The 18,631-nt window shown below is 37.2% G+C and overlaps 1 protein-coding gene across 4 annotated transcripts in view; it reads left to right on the forward strand.

Moving 5' to 3' along the window:
* COL14A1 (collagen type XIV alpha 1 chain) overlaps positions 1-18,631 on the forward strand; it is a 216,711-nt gene that overhangs the window by 13,956 nt on the left and 184,124 nt on the right. For all 4 annotated transcript variants that reach the window (XM_077847081.1, XM_077847080.1, XM_077847079.1 and 1 more), the window contains exons 2-3: positions 2,900-3,025; positions 9,492-9,608. In XM_077847081.1, coding sequence (XP_077703207.1) covers positions 2,938-3,025; positions 9,492-9,608 — 205 coding nt within the window. In that variant the 5' untranslated portion in view covers positions 2,900-2,937. The remainder of the gene's footprint in view (positions 1-2,899; positions 3,026-9,491; positions 9,609-18,631) is intronic.

The raw sequence follows: 18,631 nt of genomic DNA on the forward strand, positions 1-18,631 counted from the left end.
AGAGAGAGAGGCAGAGACACAGGCAGAGGGAGAAGCAGGCTCCATGCAGGGAGCTCGTCCTGGGACTGGATCCAGGGTCTCCAGGATCATGCCCTGGGCTGAAGGAGGCGCTAAACCGCTGGGCCACCCCGGCTGCCCAGGAACTGTAGTGTCTTAAAGAGGACAGAGAAAGGCTTTTGGATTATGGCTTGTAAAAGGACCTTTTGGTCCTACGTTAAAATACTATCATATGGTTTCTGATGAAAGTCCCTGATCCTAAAGTGTATGCCAGGAACACAGATGTGGCCTATTTCTTTACTGCTCTTTTTTCTTTGCCTTGTTCTGGTTGAAACCTAGTGTTTATAGTGTTGGGGTACAAAATCTGAGAATGTTTTATTTGAGTTGAGAGAGTGGTTCTACTGGATGGGGTGTTTTGGGGGGGTATAGTGGCAGCTATCTGGGTGACTGACAGAGTTGTTGATGTCTTGGCTGCAGTAGGGCTGAAACCCACTCCCATATCTTTTCAATTCCTCTGTATTTGTGCCTCTGTCTATATAAGTGCAACTCACATCCCTTTGGATAATCCCCTAAATCTTGTTCCTTTTGCCTCTGAAGAGTGAGGATTCTACATATGCCCCAGGGTCTTTCCTCCTTTGATTCATCAAAATTTATTCACCATTTGTCCCTTTTCCTCTGTGTTGTGACAAAAGGTTGGTTTACTAATCTGTAGTGAATCAACCCAAGCTAAAATGCTAAATATGTATAAAATAAAATACATATGTTAGTCCCTGAATGTGTTGCTTATTCTTTTAGGATAGGCACTTAATGTATTGTCTATTCCATTAGGAATTCTAAGGAGCTGCCAGTATGTGAATGTCATAATTCCAGGAAATATTCTTTAAAAAAAAAACATTTTTTAAAGATTTTATTTATTTATTTGAGAGAGAGAGCACAGAGCAGAGGGAGCGGCAAAGGCAGAGAGAGAAGCAGACTCCCTGCTGAGCAGGGAGTCTGATGCTGGGCTAGATCCCAGGACCTTGGGATCACGATCTGAGCTGAAGGCAGATGTTTAACCGATTGAACCACTCAGGCGCTCCAATCTAAGGAAATATTCTTTTGTAATTAGCATTTTGAAACTATGGTAGGCTGGTAAGGAAAGATATTTTTGGGATCTCTAGATAAAATTGAGTACATTCTTTAATTTTAATTATGGGATCTTAACTTGATTATTTATATGATTATTAGATCATATAAATACAGTACAGATTTCTATGATTAATCATATACAGTAAAATGGAAGTATAGATCTCTTTTATTGGGAACACAAAGGAGTTGCACATTAAACTGTCATTAGGTATTGTAAAAAAGTACTTGCCAAAAAATTTGTTTTTTGAATGATTGCTTGAAAGAAGTACAATTATTTATTCCTCTGGGTACTCTGAAATAACATCAGAATCTCAGAGGTGTAAGTGCATCAGTCCTATTGCTTTGAGAGTTCATAGACTTATACTCTGATACATTCACTGAGATTACCCTTCAGTTAAAAGAGAAATTAAAGCCTTATGATGTGGCCAAAGCATATTCAGAGGAAAATTAATGGCCTGAAATTAAGAATAATATTACATTACTTAAAAATTCAACAAAAAACCCCAAAGAACAACAAAGAGCAAATAAAACAATAAAAGCAGAAAAGCAAAAAGAAGCAATTCCTAATGATAAATGCAGAAATAAATTTAGAAAAAACATAATATTGATAAGTTAAGAAAAACTTCTGAAAGAAATTACAAAGTAGACAAATATATAGATTCTCCATTCTGGAGGGAGAGGAGAAGTCAGAAACACACCACTTTGATACTATCATGGAGCTATAACCAAGAAAGATAGGTTTTGAGAGATCACAACTCTGTGCCAATAAATTGTATAATTAAATATGTCCCAAATATCGCAGCGGACACTCTAAAAACATTATTTGCTATTTGCTATTTGCTATCTGAAATTCACCTCAGATCCTTTGTGAAACAGTATTAGAGAATAAATGAATAAATGAATGAACAAATGGATGAAAAAAATGCCCTGGGTAGAAGGAAAATTTTGAGATATCTTTTTACAGTCTGTAGGAAGGACTCAGAGTTTTTTCCTCTATAATGGCTTGTAGTAGAGTTGTGCTCAACAGTTTGTAGACTGGCTTCGTAAATTAATACCAGGCACCTTTGCTGCTTCTCTCTCTGCTTCCATTTTTCCTCCCTCCCTGTTCTTCCTTTCCTACCTTCTTCCCCTTTTTATCTCTCTCCCTTTTTCTTAGAGGTTTTCTTTATGTCCTCGTGAAAAAGAAAAACTTGGACTTGTTTTTAGATTCATACAGGAGAGAAAAAAGTTATGAGAAAAGATGAAAGGATCATTGGTTTTTTTCAGCCCAATGTAATAAAAGCAGAAAGTGATTTCATATTAGCACCAAGTGGTTTTTTCAACTTCTTTTTGATTACCAGAGGAAAGGTCCCATATATCATCTTTTCTTTGTAGGCAATAGAAGGCAACAGTAGGGCTTTTAACTTTATGTGAAAAATATGGAGGAGCACATTACTGTCAAGAAAATTGTGATTGTCTGGTTATAAGGGTCATTTCAGGTAAATTTTTGGAATTTATCCATTTGGAAAATACACTGTGCAATGTATGCCTTACAAAGAGTCACGGGGGACTATCTGAGCTTCTTAAATATTTCAGATGATTCTTTACATTTGCAACATCTTCTCAAAAATTTTTCTTTTATCAGTTTAAATTTTAGAGTGTAATATATGGTACTCTGGGGAATGAATTACTTCCTCACATTACGAATCTGTGTTGGCTTGTTTGCCTGTCCTAGATGACTACATATACTCTATTTTCAGGCTTCCCAAAATATTCCTGTGCTCTTTATTTCCAGGACTGCTGCTGCATCCCATATGAAAAGCAGAGGATAAAATGAAGATTTTTCAGTGCAACATGCAATACTGGCTGTTTCCAGCTCTTCTGACAATTGCTTATTTTTGTACCATTGTCCAGGGTCAAGGTAATGCAAAACTTTAAGATAATCATTAGGGTCTGGGACTCTAGATGCATTGGTTCTATTTATTATTTTTTACTTTATTTACTCTTATAGTATTTCATGGCTTCTTCTGTGTTTCTAGGCAGGGTCATTTGTTGGCTTTTACTCAGTTTTACTGTTTACCTTGTAGAAATGTGCCACAACTTTGATGAGGGTTAAGCCCTCACCAGTGACTAAGCATAGTAATTTTGTGGTGGTTTGTTAAACAGCTTGTTCTTCACATGCTTCTGGAAAGACTGTGCAGATTTAATTTGTAAAAGTCAAATTCACATGCTCCAAAATTGGTTCCATTAATGAGAAGCTATAATGGGTGTAGATATCTACCCTAGTCATGCCTTGTCTCTTAAATAGAAGGTCTACAAAGTATAGCTACCACTTCCTACTTAGTCTTTATTATTCTATTCCTTTCTTTAGAAACTAGCACATAGCATAAAGGTCACTAAAAGCCTGACAGAGGCTGATAATATGCCATTTTAAGCATTTCCAAAGATTTTAGCTTTGTTTTATTTGAACTTAGTTTTTGAAATCTATTATTTGTATTACTTAGGTCTGCAATTTTATTCTCAATTTCTACTCATTTTTTTTTAAGTATGTTAAGAGTCCGTAAACTACCTCTCATGGGCCACATCCGACCCACTGCTTGATTTTGTCATTAAAGTTTTATTAGAATGCAGATATTTATTTACATATGTCTGTGGCTGCTTCACATTGTGAAGTCCAGTAGTTGTGATAGAGACTGTAGGGTGCAAAGCCTGAAATATTTATTATCTGGGCTTTTGCAGATAAAGTGTGCTAACCTCTGAAGTGCACAACATGTATAAGTGAGCAAAACTCTATTACTAGGTAAACGTGCTAATCTTGCAAAAACAGAAATGTTAGTGCTGAAATAGTCATTCATCAGCTTAGCAAGGAAATCCTAATGTGATAAGGAACGTTATTTTAGGAGTGTTAAATGTCTAATGTTTGGAATTTATGGTTATAGAAAAGTCAAATGTTAAGAACCACCACACCCTACTTCCTTAAAGTGAGGCATGCTTGTTTGGAAAAGCATGGAACTTGACCCTTTGCATGTTCAAATAGTGTTAAAGCCCTATTTCCAACTGCTTCATGCAGCACATAGGAAACAGACAGACAAATTCTTCTTCTCCTGTTTGTATTAATACAAGAACGCTTTCAGCAGTGATCCTAGAAATCCCAGATAACCCGCCATCTATGCTGTGGGATATGAGACACAAGTCCTTTGGAACAAAGGGCAGGAAAATCACAAAGCCCCTCAGAGTTGCCACCTTAGTCTAACGTAATTCAGGAATGGCCATCCTGGCAGAGAATGTGAACCTACATTGGCTCAAAATAGCTGTTTATAGCTAGACTATTCCAGCATCTTTTTTTTTTTTTAAGACAAGTTGTTAAATGAACTGGAACACAGAAAACATATTGTGTTGGCTGTAAAAAAAAAAAGTGTGTATTGCATCACAGAATGGTGGGACTAATATTTTCTCAGTATTTCATAGTAAATCTGTACTTGTTTCCAGCAATGTTTATTTTGGATGGTTACAAGCAGAAACCACTGAAGATAAAGTAACTGTCATTAAAAACCTCAAACATATAAAATTGAAGACTTTGCATCAGGGCTAGATTTAACTTTGTAAAGATCCCCGTGTTAAGAAATTAATACATATTTTTTGTTGTTAGTAGTAGTCAAACATATTTGGACAGTTGAGAATATTTTCTTTACTGCTATTTTCAGCATCTTTATAATAGGTCATGAAATGTAACATAGTAGGTTCTAAGCAAGATAAAAAGACCCCCCCCCCCAGTATATCCCACAGTAAATTTCTCTAAAATTTTAAGTTCTCCTATTTATAGAACATTGGGAAGTACATTTTTAAAAAGGATTTGTTTATTTATTTGAGAGACCCAGAGAAAGTGAGAGCAAGAGGAGGGGCAGAGGGAGAGGGAAAGAAATCCTCAAGCAGATTCCCTGGTGAGCTCGGAGCCCAACCCAGGGCTCAGTCCCAGGACCCTGAGATCCTGACCTGAGCTGAAATTAGGAGTCAACACTTAACCAACTGAGCCACCCAGGCGCCTCTGGGCAGTGCATTTAATTGAAAAATGACCGAGATAAAAAGCCAAGGTTTTTGTTGTTTGTTTGGGTGTTTTTAGATCACTTGGAAAAATAAGCCAAATACTCTGCTGCTTAAAGGTCATTTACTTAATAAATATAAGACGTTGTTCTATTGATACTGTACCTAAAACTACGTTTTGAAAGAGAACACATTCTCACTGCCCATACTATTCCATCTAGATCAGTCAGAGGTTTTTGGTTGCAAATAAAAAAAACTTTGGGCAGCCCTGGTGGCTCAGCAGTTTAGCACCACCTTCAGCCCAGGGCAAGATCCTGGAGACCCGGGATTGAGTCCCATGTCGGGCTCCCTGCATGGAGCCTGCTTCACTCTCTTCCTATGTCTCTGCCTCTCTCTCTCTCTCATGAATAAATAAATAAAATCTTAAAAAAAAACTTTTTCTGGACACTGGAAGAAAAAAAAATTGCTGGGAAGTAACGAAGTAGCTCATATCATTAAAGTTGAAGTTAAGTAATTAAGTTTGAAAAGGATAAGAGGGATCCCTGGGTGGCTCAGTCGCTTAGCGCCTGCCTTCAGTCCAGGGTGTGATCCTGGAGACCCAGGATCAAGTCCCAGGTTGGGCTCCCTGCATGGAGCTTGCTTTTCCCTCAGCCTGTGTCTCTGCCTCTCTCTCTCTCTCTCTCTCTCTCTTTCTATCATAAATTAAAAAAAATCTTTAAATAAAAAAAAGTAGTGTTTCAGGAAATTAAAGAAAATATTTTATTAAAAATAAATCTTTGAGGGTAACTGGGTGGCTCAGTCAGTGGAGCATCTGACTCTTGATTTCAGCTCAGGTCATGATCTCAGGGTGGTGAGATGGAGCCCAGCCTCAGCTCTGTGCTGGGCTTCGAGCCTGCTTAGGATTCTCTCCCTCTCCCCCTTTTTCCTCTACCTCTCCCTACCCCCCTCCAAAACACATGCACAGGCTCTCAAAAAAAAAAAAAAAAAAAGGACTCTGCATAGGTAGTCACATATCAAAACAACAAGATTTCAGTTGTTGAGTTGAAGTGAAAGAAAGGAAAAAAGAAAGAAAGGGAGAGAAGGAAGGAAGGGAAGGAGAGAAGGATGGAAAGTTAACACTTAATAGTCACATTATGAAATATAACTTCCCAAATGCCTGTTGATAACAGTGAGGCTCCAATAAATAACATAAACATTCATTTTTCTGACTATAGATTTGATTTCTATGAGAATAATTGTAGTGAAATTTGGGGTTTAAAAAAAATTCCCTCTCAAAAAGAAAAAACACCCACAGCACAACAAAACAAAAATAGCTCTATACATTCAGTAACAAGCCAAACCCTGTAGTAGGGAGGAAAATAAGGAATGGATCCTTCTCATTCTTTCTCCTCAATTTTCCTTCAGGATGTAATACATATATTCACAAATGTTGTATTTGGCTCAATCCCACACAGGAAGCCTGGCTTCACCATGCAAGGAATGAGTTGGTTGGCTTGCCCTGGGTTCTTGCTGTGTACTAGAAAGCAAACTTTACACTTGTTTTTTGTCTTCTTTAAAAGCTTAGAATTTTAACTGATATGAATTAAATTCTGAGTCAAATTCATGTCAGCATTTATAATTATTATTGGAAGTTAAGTGTACGTATAGAAGCACCTCCTTTGTGCTTGCAAAAAGATAATTAATGGGTCTGGCAATGAATATACCCAACTTTTTGTTTCATGAGATAAGAACAATTATTTCTACATTGCATTTACAGTGTTTCTGTCAATCTTTGCTATCTCACTCTGGCACAAGTCCCAGTGTCTTCCATACAGAGAAAATAACCAACTTTGAAGTTTGAAACTATGATCTCATTCCTCCTTCTTTCTTAACTAGCATTTTTTCTGTTCACTCTTTCCCCCCTAAAGGCAAAAAATATAAAGGAAATGTGAACTTTGTGTCTAACCCAGATTTTTATTTACTGATTGTGAGAATATTTTTGCTTATATAGGCAATGAATGTGGTCTGTTGTTAAAAGAGAATGGTGGTATTGCCTTTTGCCAGCAGTTCTAATAGGAGTGCCGTCATATGTATCACTTGTAAATTGTTTAAAAAGTTGAACACCGATGGATTTAGCTGTTGCATTTGCGGAAGCTGTGTTTCCAAGAGTAGTTTAATGGAAGCCAATGCCACTCTGGGTCTGGAGTACCATCTGTATTGTCTGGGCATGATCCATGGGATCAGAGCATGGTCATTGTCATCTTCACTTTCTCCTGGGGGTTCAGAAGACTGGAGCTATTGATTAAAAATATGTGGCATGGCTGTAAATTCAGACCACATTTAAAGAACAGTAGCCTGGGTAGAAAATGCTGTAAAGATATCTCATCTTTAATCTAGGAATTCTGAATGTCATTGACTTATTTGCCCTCCTTGAGAAGTCAGCATCCCTGGGGTACCGATAGAATTGGTTGATCCTCTTACAATGGTCTAGACTGAGGCCTTCATCCTGCTTGTTGTTCTTCTCCACTTGCTGATTCCTAGGCATGTCAGCTGTATTTTGCCAGAACATTCATGCAGAGCTTTGTAATAAGCATGGCCAATGATGTCTACAAGCCCACTGGCAAGATTTGGCCAAGAAACTGGATATATTTAAAATGCTTTAATTCTTATTTTACATCTTCTTCCATAATTAATAGGAGCCTACCTATGCATAGATTATTCTCGCCAAGTTCCAGATTAAGCAAAATAGTAATAGTTCTTCGGTTCATCCAAATGTTAGGTTTGGCCACCTTCCTCTTGAATTTCAAAATAGTTATGATAAATCCATATTTTCCCATAAACGAGAGAAATGTAAATTCTTTCTTCCATTCAAATTGAGAATGGGAAGTTAATGTTTTTGCTTTGCATGGCTAGCATTTTCTACTAGAAGTAGTAAAGGGCAGTAGAAGGAGAATACCTACTCTTAAGATTGTCTATTTCATTGCTTATTGATTTTGGATGAGTGGGTAGTTTGTAGAGTAAGTCACTTATTCATCTAGCTCAGTGAAGGGTGCCTTCTTGAGATGGCTCTTCTGCCAAAGAAACAGAGCATTTCATTGGGGTCAGGGATTGTCACTCACCAGTATGTGAACTTGGGCAAGTCTCTAGCTTCTCTTTGGTTCTCTTATATATAAAATTCAGATATCAGTGTATTTTTGTGAGAATTAAATGAGCTTTTGAGTTCACCCCTTTAATGAAGTGAGGGCAGGAGGAGGAAACATTTATTGACCACCTATTACATTGCGTATACCCATTATCCTATTGTACGTTTGCCATCTATCTTGTGCAGAATGCATTGCTGTCACCTTTTCTAAAAATAGAGCTTTGGAAGAAATGATCACTCAAGATTATTATCTAATAAGTGACATAACTGGAGTCAAATTAATGTCCAAACCTCATATTGTGCCACATGCCTATTAAGGAGAATGTTTGTTTCCCCCACCCCCACCCATTCTTTCTGTTTCCTAAAGTGAGAAAGAAAGACAGGGCATAAAAGTGGGTAGTGTTAAATCTTCTGTTACATGAAAGCTTTTCTTTTTTGACAAACTAATATTGGTACTATGTAATTAAAATCTTATTAAAATATTTCTTTTGAAATTCTGGAACACTGATGTAGAGTTCCAAAAACATGTTTTGAAGTTTGAATGACATACACAAAAGTAATAGAGACCTATCCATTTTATGAACTATCAGAAAGGATTAAATGTACTGGCATGGTTCATGACCATATGCTGTGTTTCTTTCTGAAAGATATAAATCAACTACACCTCAAGAATGGATCAAAGTGTGTAAAATATAATTATCTTTTATTTGGTTCTTTTTATTTTGGTCTTTTATAATCTCTCAAATGTTTATAAATAAAGATCTTATTACTATAATATGTCCATGACAACCTTCTTAAATGACCTTATCGTAAAAAATACTGGATTACTAACGTGAAAACCCTGAAGGCATAAAACAGGTCCCTGGAATAGATTTTAAAAGCTCACATGTTCCGAGTTGAAAAAAAATCATCCTTGTAACATAATGAATGCATTTTACAAGATTGGCTTCAATTTAAACTAGAGTATTAAATTTTAACCCTCAATCATTGGTCTTTGTCATAAGGTCAGTACCATTTGATAAATGCTTATCTCTTGAGTAAGAAACAGATGCTCTTTGGTTTGTATCATTGTGCGAACTGATCAATTCATTAATGGGGTTATAGAAAGAGCATATCTTGAGGCTGATGAAGTCATATGTTTTGATTTCATTATGTTGACTTCAGTTTAACTAATGGCAGCTCCAGTGTTCCAACATGTAAACAATTACTGTTTTTTCTTTTGCAGTGGCTCCACCCACACGGTTAAGATATAATGTAATATCTCATGACAGTATACAGATTTCATGGAAGCCTCCAAGGGGGAAATTTGGTGGATACAAACTTCTTGTGACTCCAGCTTCAGGTAAAAACAGTTGATTGTGTTTTCTAGAGCATTGGCAACTTCTTACACATTGGTAACTAAACATGTGAAGTACTGAGTGTTGCTTTAAAATCATTTCAAAGTTTTTTTTTAATTTAATATTTGAACTTGAAACCTAATCAAGGCAATAATATTCCTAAAGTCTAAAGAGTCACTATTAGGTTCCCCATAATTCTCCTTGGGAGAAATTTCCAGGCTATTGACTATTACCTCTGTTCACTACCTCTGTTTCAACATAGTATGAATATTTTTGGTCTGTTGACACTTAAAAAAGAATAGAGTACATCTGGAAGGCCAACGCTTGTGGCTAGCTGTGTAAATTATGATTAATTAACTTGATAGTATATTATTCAGCTGTTATACATTAAAATGATGTAAGCTAAATAGACATTGTGAAAATAAGTGATCAATTAAATCAGGAAAAGCAAAAGTTAGATTTATTGATCATGAAGATAAAGTAGTTATGCAAAATTTTTAACATTAAATTTTGCTTGAAGTTTTTTCTTTCTTCTATTGTATGTTTTTGTTATACAAATAGAATCAACTAAAACAACAGAGTATATATAGGGATTGCTGTTGTTACACAGGGGGCATGGTGGCAAAGAGCAGGTCAACATGATGGAATGTTTGAGTTCCACACCTGGTTCTGTGGTGTATAAGAAATGTCCTCGGGCAACTTATTATCCTCTCAGTTCTCTGAGTTTTTCTTTCTTTCTTTTTTTTTTTTTAAGATTTTATTTATTTATTCATGATTTTATTTATTTATTCATTTATTCTCCCTCTCACACAGAGGGAGAGAGAGAGAGGCAGAGACATAGGCAGAGAGAATCAGGCTCCCTGCAGGGAGCCCAAAGTGGGACTTCATCCCAGGACTTCAGGATCACACCCTGGGCCAAAGGCAGGCACTAAACCGCTGAGCCACCCAGGCATCCCAGTTCTCTGAGTTCTTATGTAAAATGCAGAAATAGCACTAGTTCCCATCTCATGGACTTGCTGTAAGCATGGAACTCAAAATGTGGTCTGGAAATCAGTACCATAGGCATCAGCTAAGAGCAAATGCAGAATATTGGTCAGCACCTCCCACCTGCTGTATCACCATCTGATCTTTACAAAGATCCCCAGATGACTCCTATGCACGTTAAATTTGAGAAGCACTGTTTGTGAGGACTAAATGGTATGGGGATTGCCTGGATCACACGAGGAGAGAACCTGCTCCTTCCTGGAGTATATTTGAAGATGGTACATTGCATCTCCAAGGACAAAAAAAAAAAAAAAAATCCACCAGGCACCACTGAGTTCAATGGAAGGGGACAGAAGCCCACGCAGAGGGGGAATAACAAGGTGGAAGCTTTTCCCTGTGCTGCATCATTGACTCCAGGCACCTGCTCGGCCTTCCGATTGCTTTTCTGGGACAGAATTGTGCCGGGCACAGCGCTGGGAGGCTCCCCTCCAGGGGAGGGAGTGGGTCCACACCTTGCCAGATTGGGAGTTTTTAATGCCAGCCCTGTACCAGAGATAAAACACAGGAGAACTGTGGTGCCAGGTGTGCTGACAGCCTGGAGACAGACAGGTTGAGGGCAGAGATCTAATAGAAGCCTGGGATATGGGAGGAGGGAGGGGAGAGTGTTTGCTTTTCTGTGAGGGCTTCCTGAACGGTGTTGGGTGCTAGTTCCTCTTCCCTGGGACAGGAGGGAGGGGAGTGATACCACCATCCACCCTTGCCCACCAGCAGGGTCAGCACCCCCAGTGGAAACTGGAGCTGCTTACACCAAACCCAACCCCCTGTACCCTTTCTAGGGCAGGTCTGTGGGCCTGCACAGCAGGCCTCTCCCCCAGAAGATCAACACAGGCCCAGATATAATGTATCTGATGTCCATGTCCCAAGTCTACTGATCATAGGGTGCTGCAAAGCAACAGCTTCAGTTCTGGTGGGAATAGGACAAGGCTTTCCCTTTTTTATTTTACTTTTTAAATTTTTCTTTAGAATCAGGCTTATGGTATTTGTTCATTTGTTTGTTTGTTTTTTGTTTCCTTTTCTCATTTTTTGAATCAGCCTTTTTATTCTTTTTTTTTCCTTCCTTTTTTCTTTTTCTTTGGAATCAGGCTTACAGTTTTTTCTTTAGACAGAAACTTAGGCAAAATGACAAGAAGGAGGAATTCTTCCCAAAAGAAAGATAAAGAAGAAATCACAGTCAGGGATCCACTCAAAACAGATATAAGTAATATATCTAAACAAGAATTTAGAATGACAGTCACAAAAATACTATCTGAGCTTGAAAGAATCATAGAAAACAGCAGAAAAGCCCTGCTGTGGAGATAAAAGACCTAAAAGCTAGTCAGGCTGAAATAAAAAATACTGTAACTGAGATGCAAAACTGACTGGATATAATCACAGTGAGGATGAAAGAAGCAGAGGAATGACTAGGTATATAGAAGATAAAATTATGGAAAATAATCAAACTGGAAAGAAGAAAGAAAACTATTAGATCAAGGATATAGACTAGAGAACTCAGTGATTCCATAAAGCACAGCAATATCTGTATCCTAGGAGTCCCAGAAGAAGAAGAGCAGGAAAAAGGGCCAGAAGGCTTATTTGAACAAATTATAGCTCAGAATTTCCTTAATCTGGGGAAGAAAACAGGCATTTAAGTCCAAGAGGGACAGATAACTTCCCTCAAAATTAACAAAAGTAGATCAACACCAAGACATATCATAGTGAAACTTGCAAAATACAAAGATAAAGAGAGAGTTCTGAAAACAGTGTGGGTTAGCAGCACACCTGTCCACAGAAACCTGGAAGGCCAGAAGGTAGTGACATGACATAATCAGTGTGCTGAATGGGAATAAATGCAGTAAGAATACTATATCCAGCAAGGCTGTAATTCAGAATAGAGGTAGAGATAGAGAGTTTCCAAGATAAAGAAAAACTAAAGGAGTTCATGAGCACCAAACCAGCTCTGCAAGAAATATTAAAAGGGACCCTTTGAATGGAAAAGAGAAACCAAAAGCAACAAAGAGTAGAAAAGAACAGAGACAATCTATAGGAACAGCAATTTTACAGGTAATACTGTGGCACTAAATTTGTATCTATCAATAATTACTATGAATGTTAATGGACTACATGCTCCAATCAAAAGACATAGGGTATCATAATGGATAAAAAACCCAAACCCATTGATATACTGTTTAGAGACTCATAGATCCAAAGATTGAAAGTGAGGGGGTGGAGAACCATTTATCATGCTAATGGACATCAAAAGAAAGCTGGCGTAGCCATCCTTATATCAGACAAACTAGATTTTAAACCAAAGACTGTAATAAGAGATGAAGAAGGGCACTATATCATAATAAAGGGGTCTATACAACGAGAAGATCTAACAATAGCAAATTTTTATGCCCCCAACTTGGGAGCAGCCAAATATATAGATTAATTAATAAATAACTTAAAGAAACTCATTGATAATTATACAATAATAGTAGAGGACTTTAACACCACATTCACAGCAATGGAAAGATCACCTAAGCAGAAGATCAACAAGGAAACAATGGCTTTGAATGACACACTGGACCAGATGGACTTCACAGATATATTCGGAACATTTCATCCTAAAGCAGCAAAATGCACATTCTTTTCAAGGCACATGGAACATTCTTCAGAATAGATCATATACTGGGTCACAAATAGGGCCTCAACCAGTATAAAATGATGGAGATCATACCATGCATATTTTCAGACCACAATGCTATTAAACTTGAAGTCAACCGTAAGAAAAAATTTGGAAAGACTACACAAATGGAATTTAGAGAACATCCTACTACAGAATGAATGGATTAATCAAGAAATTAAAGAAGAAATAAAAAATACATGGCAACAAAAGAAAATGAAAACATGATAGTCTAAAACCTTTGGGATGCAGCAAAGGCAGTCAGAAGATGGAAGTATATAGCAATACAGGCCTTCCTCAAGAAGCAAAAAAAGTCTCAAATACACAACCTAAACGTACACTTAAAGAAGCTGGAAAAAGAATAGCAAATGAAGCCTAAAACCAGCAGAAAAAGAGAATAATAAAGATTAGAGCAGAAATAAATGATTTAGAAATATAAAAACCCCAATAGAACAGATAAACAAAACAAGGAGCTGGATCTTTGAAATTAATAACATTGATAAGCTCCTAGCCAGGCTTATCAAAAAGAAAAGAAAAAGGACCCAAATAAATAAAATCATGAATGAAAGAAGAGAGATCACAAACAGCACCACAGAAATACAATTATAAAAGAATATTATGAGCAATTATATGCCAAGAAATTGGGCAATCTGGAAGAAATGGATAAATTCCTAGAAACAAAAACTACCAAAACTGAAACAGGAAGAAATAGAAAGTTTCAACAGACCCATGACCAGCAAAAATTGAATAAGTAATCAGGGGCACCTGGGTGGCTCAGTTGGTTAAGCGTCTACCTTCGGCTCAGGTCATGATCCCAGGGTCCTGGGATTGAGCCCCATATTAGGCTCTCTGCTGAGCTTCTCCCCCTCCCTCCACTGCTCCCCCTGTTTGTGCTCTCTCTTTTCCTCTGTCAAATAAATCAATAAAAGTCTTTAAAAAAAGAAATTGAATCAGTAATTAAAAATCTCCAAACAAATGAGTCCAGGGCCAGATGACTTCCCAGGGGAATTCTCCCAAGCATTTAAAGAAGAAGTAATATCTGTTCTTCTGAAACTGTTCCAGAAAACAGAAATGGAAGGAAAACTTCCAAACTCATTCTATAAAACTAGCATTACCTTGATTCCAAAACCAGACGAAGGACCCACTAAAAAGGAGAATTACAGACAAGTTTTCCTGATGAACATGTATGCAAAAATTCTCAACAAGATACCAGCTAGTCAAATCCAACGGTACATTAAAATAATTATTTATCATGATCAAGTGGGATTTATTCCTGGACTGATATCTGCAGATCAACCAGTGTGATTCACCACATTAATAAAAGGATGAGAACCACATGATCCTCTCAATAGATGCAGAAAAAAAGGATTTGACAAAGTACAGCATCCTTTCTTTTTTTTTTTGTACTTTATTTTTTTAAAAAAGATTTTATTTATTTATTCATAGAGACACAGAGAAAGAGAGAGAGAGAGAGAGAGAGAGAGAGGCAGAGACACAGGCAGAGGGAGAAGTGGGCTCCAAGCAGGGAGCCCGATGTGGGTCTGGATCCCAGGTCTCCAGGATCATGCCCTGGGCTGCAGGCAGCGTTAAACCACTGCACCACTGGGGCTGCCCACAGCATCCTTTCTTGATAAAAACCCTCAAGAAAGTAGGGATAGAAGGAACATACCTCAATATCATAAAGGCCATATATGAAAGACCCACAGTAATATCATCCTCAGTGGGGAAAAACTGAGAGCTTTTCCTGGAAGGTCAGGAATGCACCAAGGATGTCTCTCTCACCACTGTTACTCAGCATAGTATTAGAAGTCCTAGCCTCTCTCTGCGTGGAGTCTGCTTCTCTCTCTGCCTGTATCTCTACCCCTCTCTCTCTCTGTGTCTCTATGAATAAATAAATAAAATCATTTAAAAAATCTAAAAAAAAAAAAGAAGTCCTAGCCTCAACAATCAGACAACAAAAAGAAATAAAAGGCATCCAAATCGCCAAGGCATAAGTCAAACTTTCACTCTTCATAGACCACATAATTCTCTATGTAAAAAAAACCAAGTCTCCACCAAAAAATTGCTAAAAGTGATACATGAATTCAGCAAAGTCACAGGCTACAAAATCAATGTACAGAAATCTGTTGCATTTCTATACACCAATAATGAAGAAGCAGAAAGAGAAATCAAGGAATTGATCCCATTCACAACTGCACCAAAAACCATAAGATACCTAGGAATAAACTTAACCAAAGAGGTAAAAAGTCTGTACTGAAAACTAGAATATTTATGAAAGAAATTGAAGAAGACACAAAGAAATGGAAAATCTTTCCTTGCTTATGGATTGGAAGAGCAAATATTGTTAAAATGTCAATACTACCCCCAAACAGCCTTCACATTTATCAAAATAACACCAACATTTTTCACAGAGTTAGAATAAACAATGCTAATATTTGTATAGAACCAGAAAAGACTCTGAATAGCCAAACTAATGTTGAAAAAGAAAACCAAAGCTCGAGGCATTGCAATGCCATATTTCAAGCTGTAATACAAAGCTGTGATCATCAAGACAGCATGGCATTGGCACAAAAACAGACACATAGATCAATGGAGCCAAGTAGAAAACCCAGAAATGGACCCATAACTCTGTGGTTAAACTAAGCTTCAACAAAGCAGGAAAGAATATCCAATGGAAAAAGGACAGTCTCTTCAACAAATGACGTTGGGAAAACTGCACAGTGACATGCAGAATAATGAAACTAGGCCAATTTCTTATACCATGCACAAAAAATAAATTCAAAATGGATGAAAGACCTAAATGTGAGGTGGAAAACCATCAAATCCTAGAGGAGAACACAGGCAGCAACCTTTTTGACCTCAGCTGCAGCAACTTCTTGCTAGACATATCTCCATAAGTGAGGGAAACAAAAGCAAAAATGAACTATTGGGACTTCATTAAGATAAAACTTATGCACATAAAGGAAACAAAACTAAAAAGTGACCTAAGGAATGGAAGAAGATATTTGCAAATGACAAATCAGATAAAGGGCTAGTATCTAAAATTTATGAAGAATGTATCAAACTTAACAGCCAAAAAACAAATAATTGAGTTACAAAATGGCAGAAAACATGGACAGACATTTCTCCAGCAAAGACATACAAATGGCCAACAGACACATGAAAAAATGCTCGACATCACTTGTCAACAGGAAAAGACAAATCAAAACCACAGTGAGATATCACTTTATACCAATTAGAATGGCTAAAATAACAAGACAGGAAACAACAAATGTTGGAGAAGATGCAAAGAAAGGGGAACTGTCTTACACTCTTGGTGGGAATGCAAACTGTGTAGCCATTCTGGAAAACAGTATGGAAGTTCCTCAGAAAATTAAAAATAGGAATATGCTATGACTCACCAATTGCACTACTAGATATTTATCCAAAAGATACAAAAATACTGATTTGAAGGGGCACATGCACCCCAGTATTTATAGCAGCACTATCAGCAGGTGGAAAAAGAGCCCACATGTCCAACAACTGATGAATGTATAAGGAAGATGTGGCATATATATTATATTATATTATATTATATTTTTTTATTTTATTTTATTTTATTTTTTTTATTTTATTTTATTTTATTTTATTTTATTTTATTTTATTTTATTTTATTTTATTTTATTTTATTATATATAATATTGGTCAGCCATCAAAAAGAATGAAATCTGATCCCAGGGTCCTAGGATTGAGTTCTGCAGGGAGTCTGCATCTCTGTCTGCCTATGTCTCTGCCTCTCTCTGTGTCTCTCATGAATAAAAAAATAAAATAAATCTTAAAAAAAAAAAGAATGAAATCTTGGCATTTGCAGCAATGTGGACGGAACTAGAGTATATTATGCTAAGCCAAATAAGTTAGAGGAAGACAAATATTGTAAGATTTCACTCACGTGGAATTTAAGAAACCAGATGAACATAGGGGAAGAGAGGAAAAAGTAAGATAAAAACAGAGAGGGAGGCAAATCATAAGAGACTCTTAACTATAGGGAACAAACTGAGGGTCGATGGAGGGGAAAGTGGGTGGGGGGATGGGGTAACTGGATGATGGGCATTAAGGGAGGGCACTTGTGATGAGCACTGTGTTAAACGTAAGTGACGAATCACTAAATTCTCCTGTAACAAGTACTTCCCTCTACTAACTTGAATTTAAATAAATCTTGTGAGAAAAAAAAAAGAGATTCGTGAACATCATTATGAGCTTAAAGGTCAAAAAACAAGTTTCCATTTGTGGTACCTCTGAGAATTCCCCATGTCTGATCCTGAAAGTTTATTCTTTTTCCTCCAGGCAACTGGCATTTTAATTTTCCCTGATCAATTGCTGATAATTCTAAACTATTGAGTACCCCACGTAGGTATCATTAAGGAAGCAGGGAGCCTTGGAAGTAATTTGTGTAATCTCCGAACCAAATCTCAGCCAGATCCTTCAATCCCCTCTGCCATCGCACACCCACAAAGCGTACCTCCAGCTCTTACTTAAACACCTCCAGAGACAAAAAATAAAAATTGAGAGTGAAAGCAAATTATTTCTTCATGAATACTGGCTATATTTTGTCCAGCGACCCAATGTCTTTATGCAGTGACCCAAGCCAATAAGACAGTGTTGACACTCTGGTATCTACTTGATCAAGCATAAAATAAATAGAGTAAATAAAAAGAGTTATCAATGTAGCTAGACACAAAATGTAGACATTTTAGCACTGCAAGACTTGTTCTAAGTATAGTTTATACCAGGCTTTCCCAAAGTGTGTTCCATGGCAATCTGCAAGGTCCTAATAGCTGTTATACCACCAAATGGGTTAATGGTCAAAGAAATTTAAGAAGTCCTATTTTAAAGAGTTTAAAGCTTCTTTTATTGTAGAATTATCAACACCTTTAGTAATATACCTATGCCTCTCAGAGAGGGATTCTAATACAGAGTATTCTAAGAATACCTTTTTTTAAGTGAAACACACATTAAGAAAGATTTATTTGGTGCACTTTGTAGTAGATGAGTTTTAAATAGTAGAAGCATTTTTTTAAATACAGGTCTTTTTTTTTAAGATTTTATTTATCCATTCATAGAGACACACACACACACAGAGGAGAGAGAGAGAGAGGCACAGGCAGAGGGAGAAGCAGGCTCCATGCAGGGAGCCCCCTACGTGGGACTCCATCCCAGGTCTCCAGAATCAAGCCCCGGGCTGCAGGCGGCGCTAAACCGCTGCGCCACCAGGGCTGCCCTAAATAGTAGAAGTTTGTGAAACCAGGTTTAACATCTTGCACATAAATGAGTTTAAAGGAATGGGTTTTGGCAAGAGAAAGG

Source organism: Canis aureus, chromosome 14 (assembly GCF_053574225.1).
Source record: "Canis aureus isolate CA01 chromosome 14, VMU_Caureus_v.1.0, whole genome shotgun sequence".
NCBI classification, from domain to species: domain Eukaryota; kingdom Metazoa; phylum Chordata; class Mammalia; order Carnivora; family Canidae; genus Canis; species Canis aureus.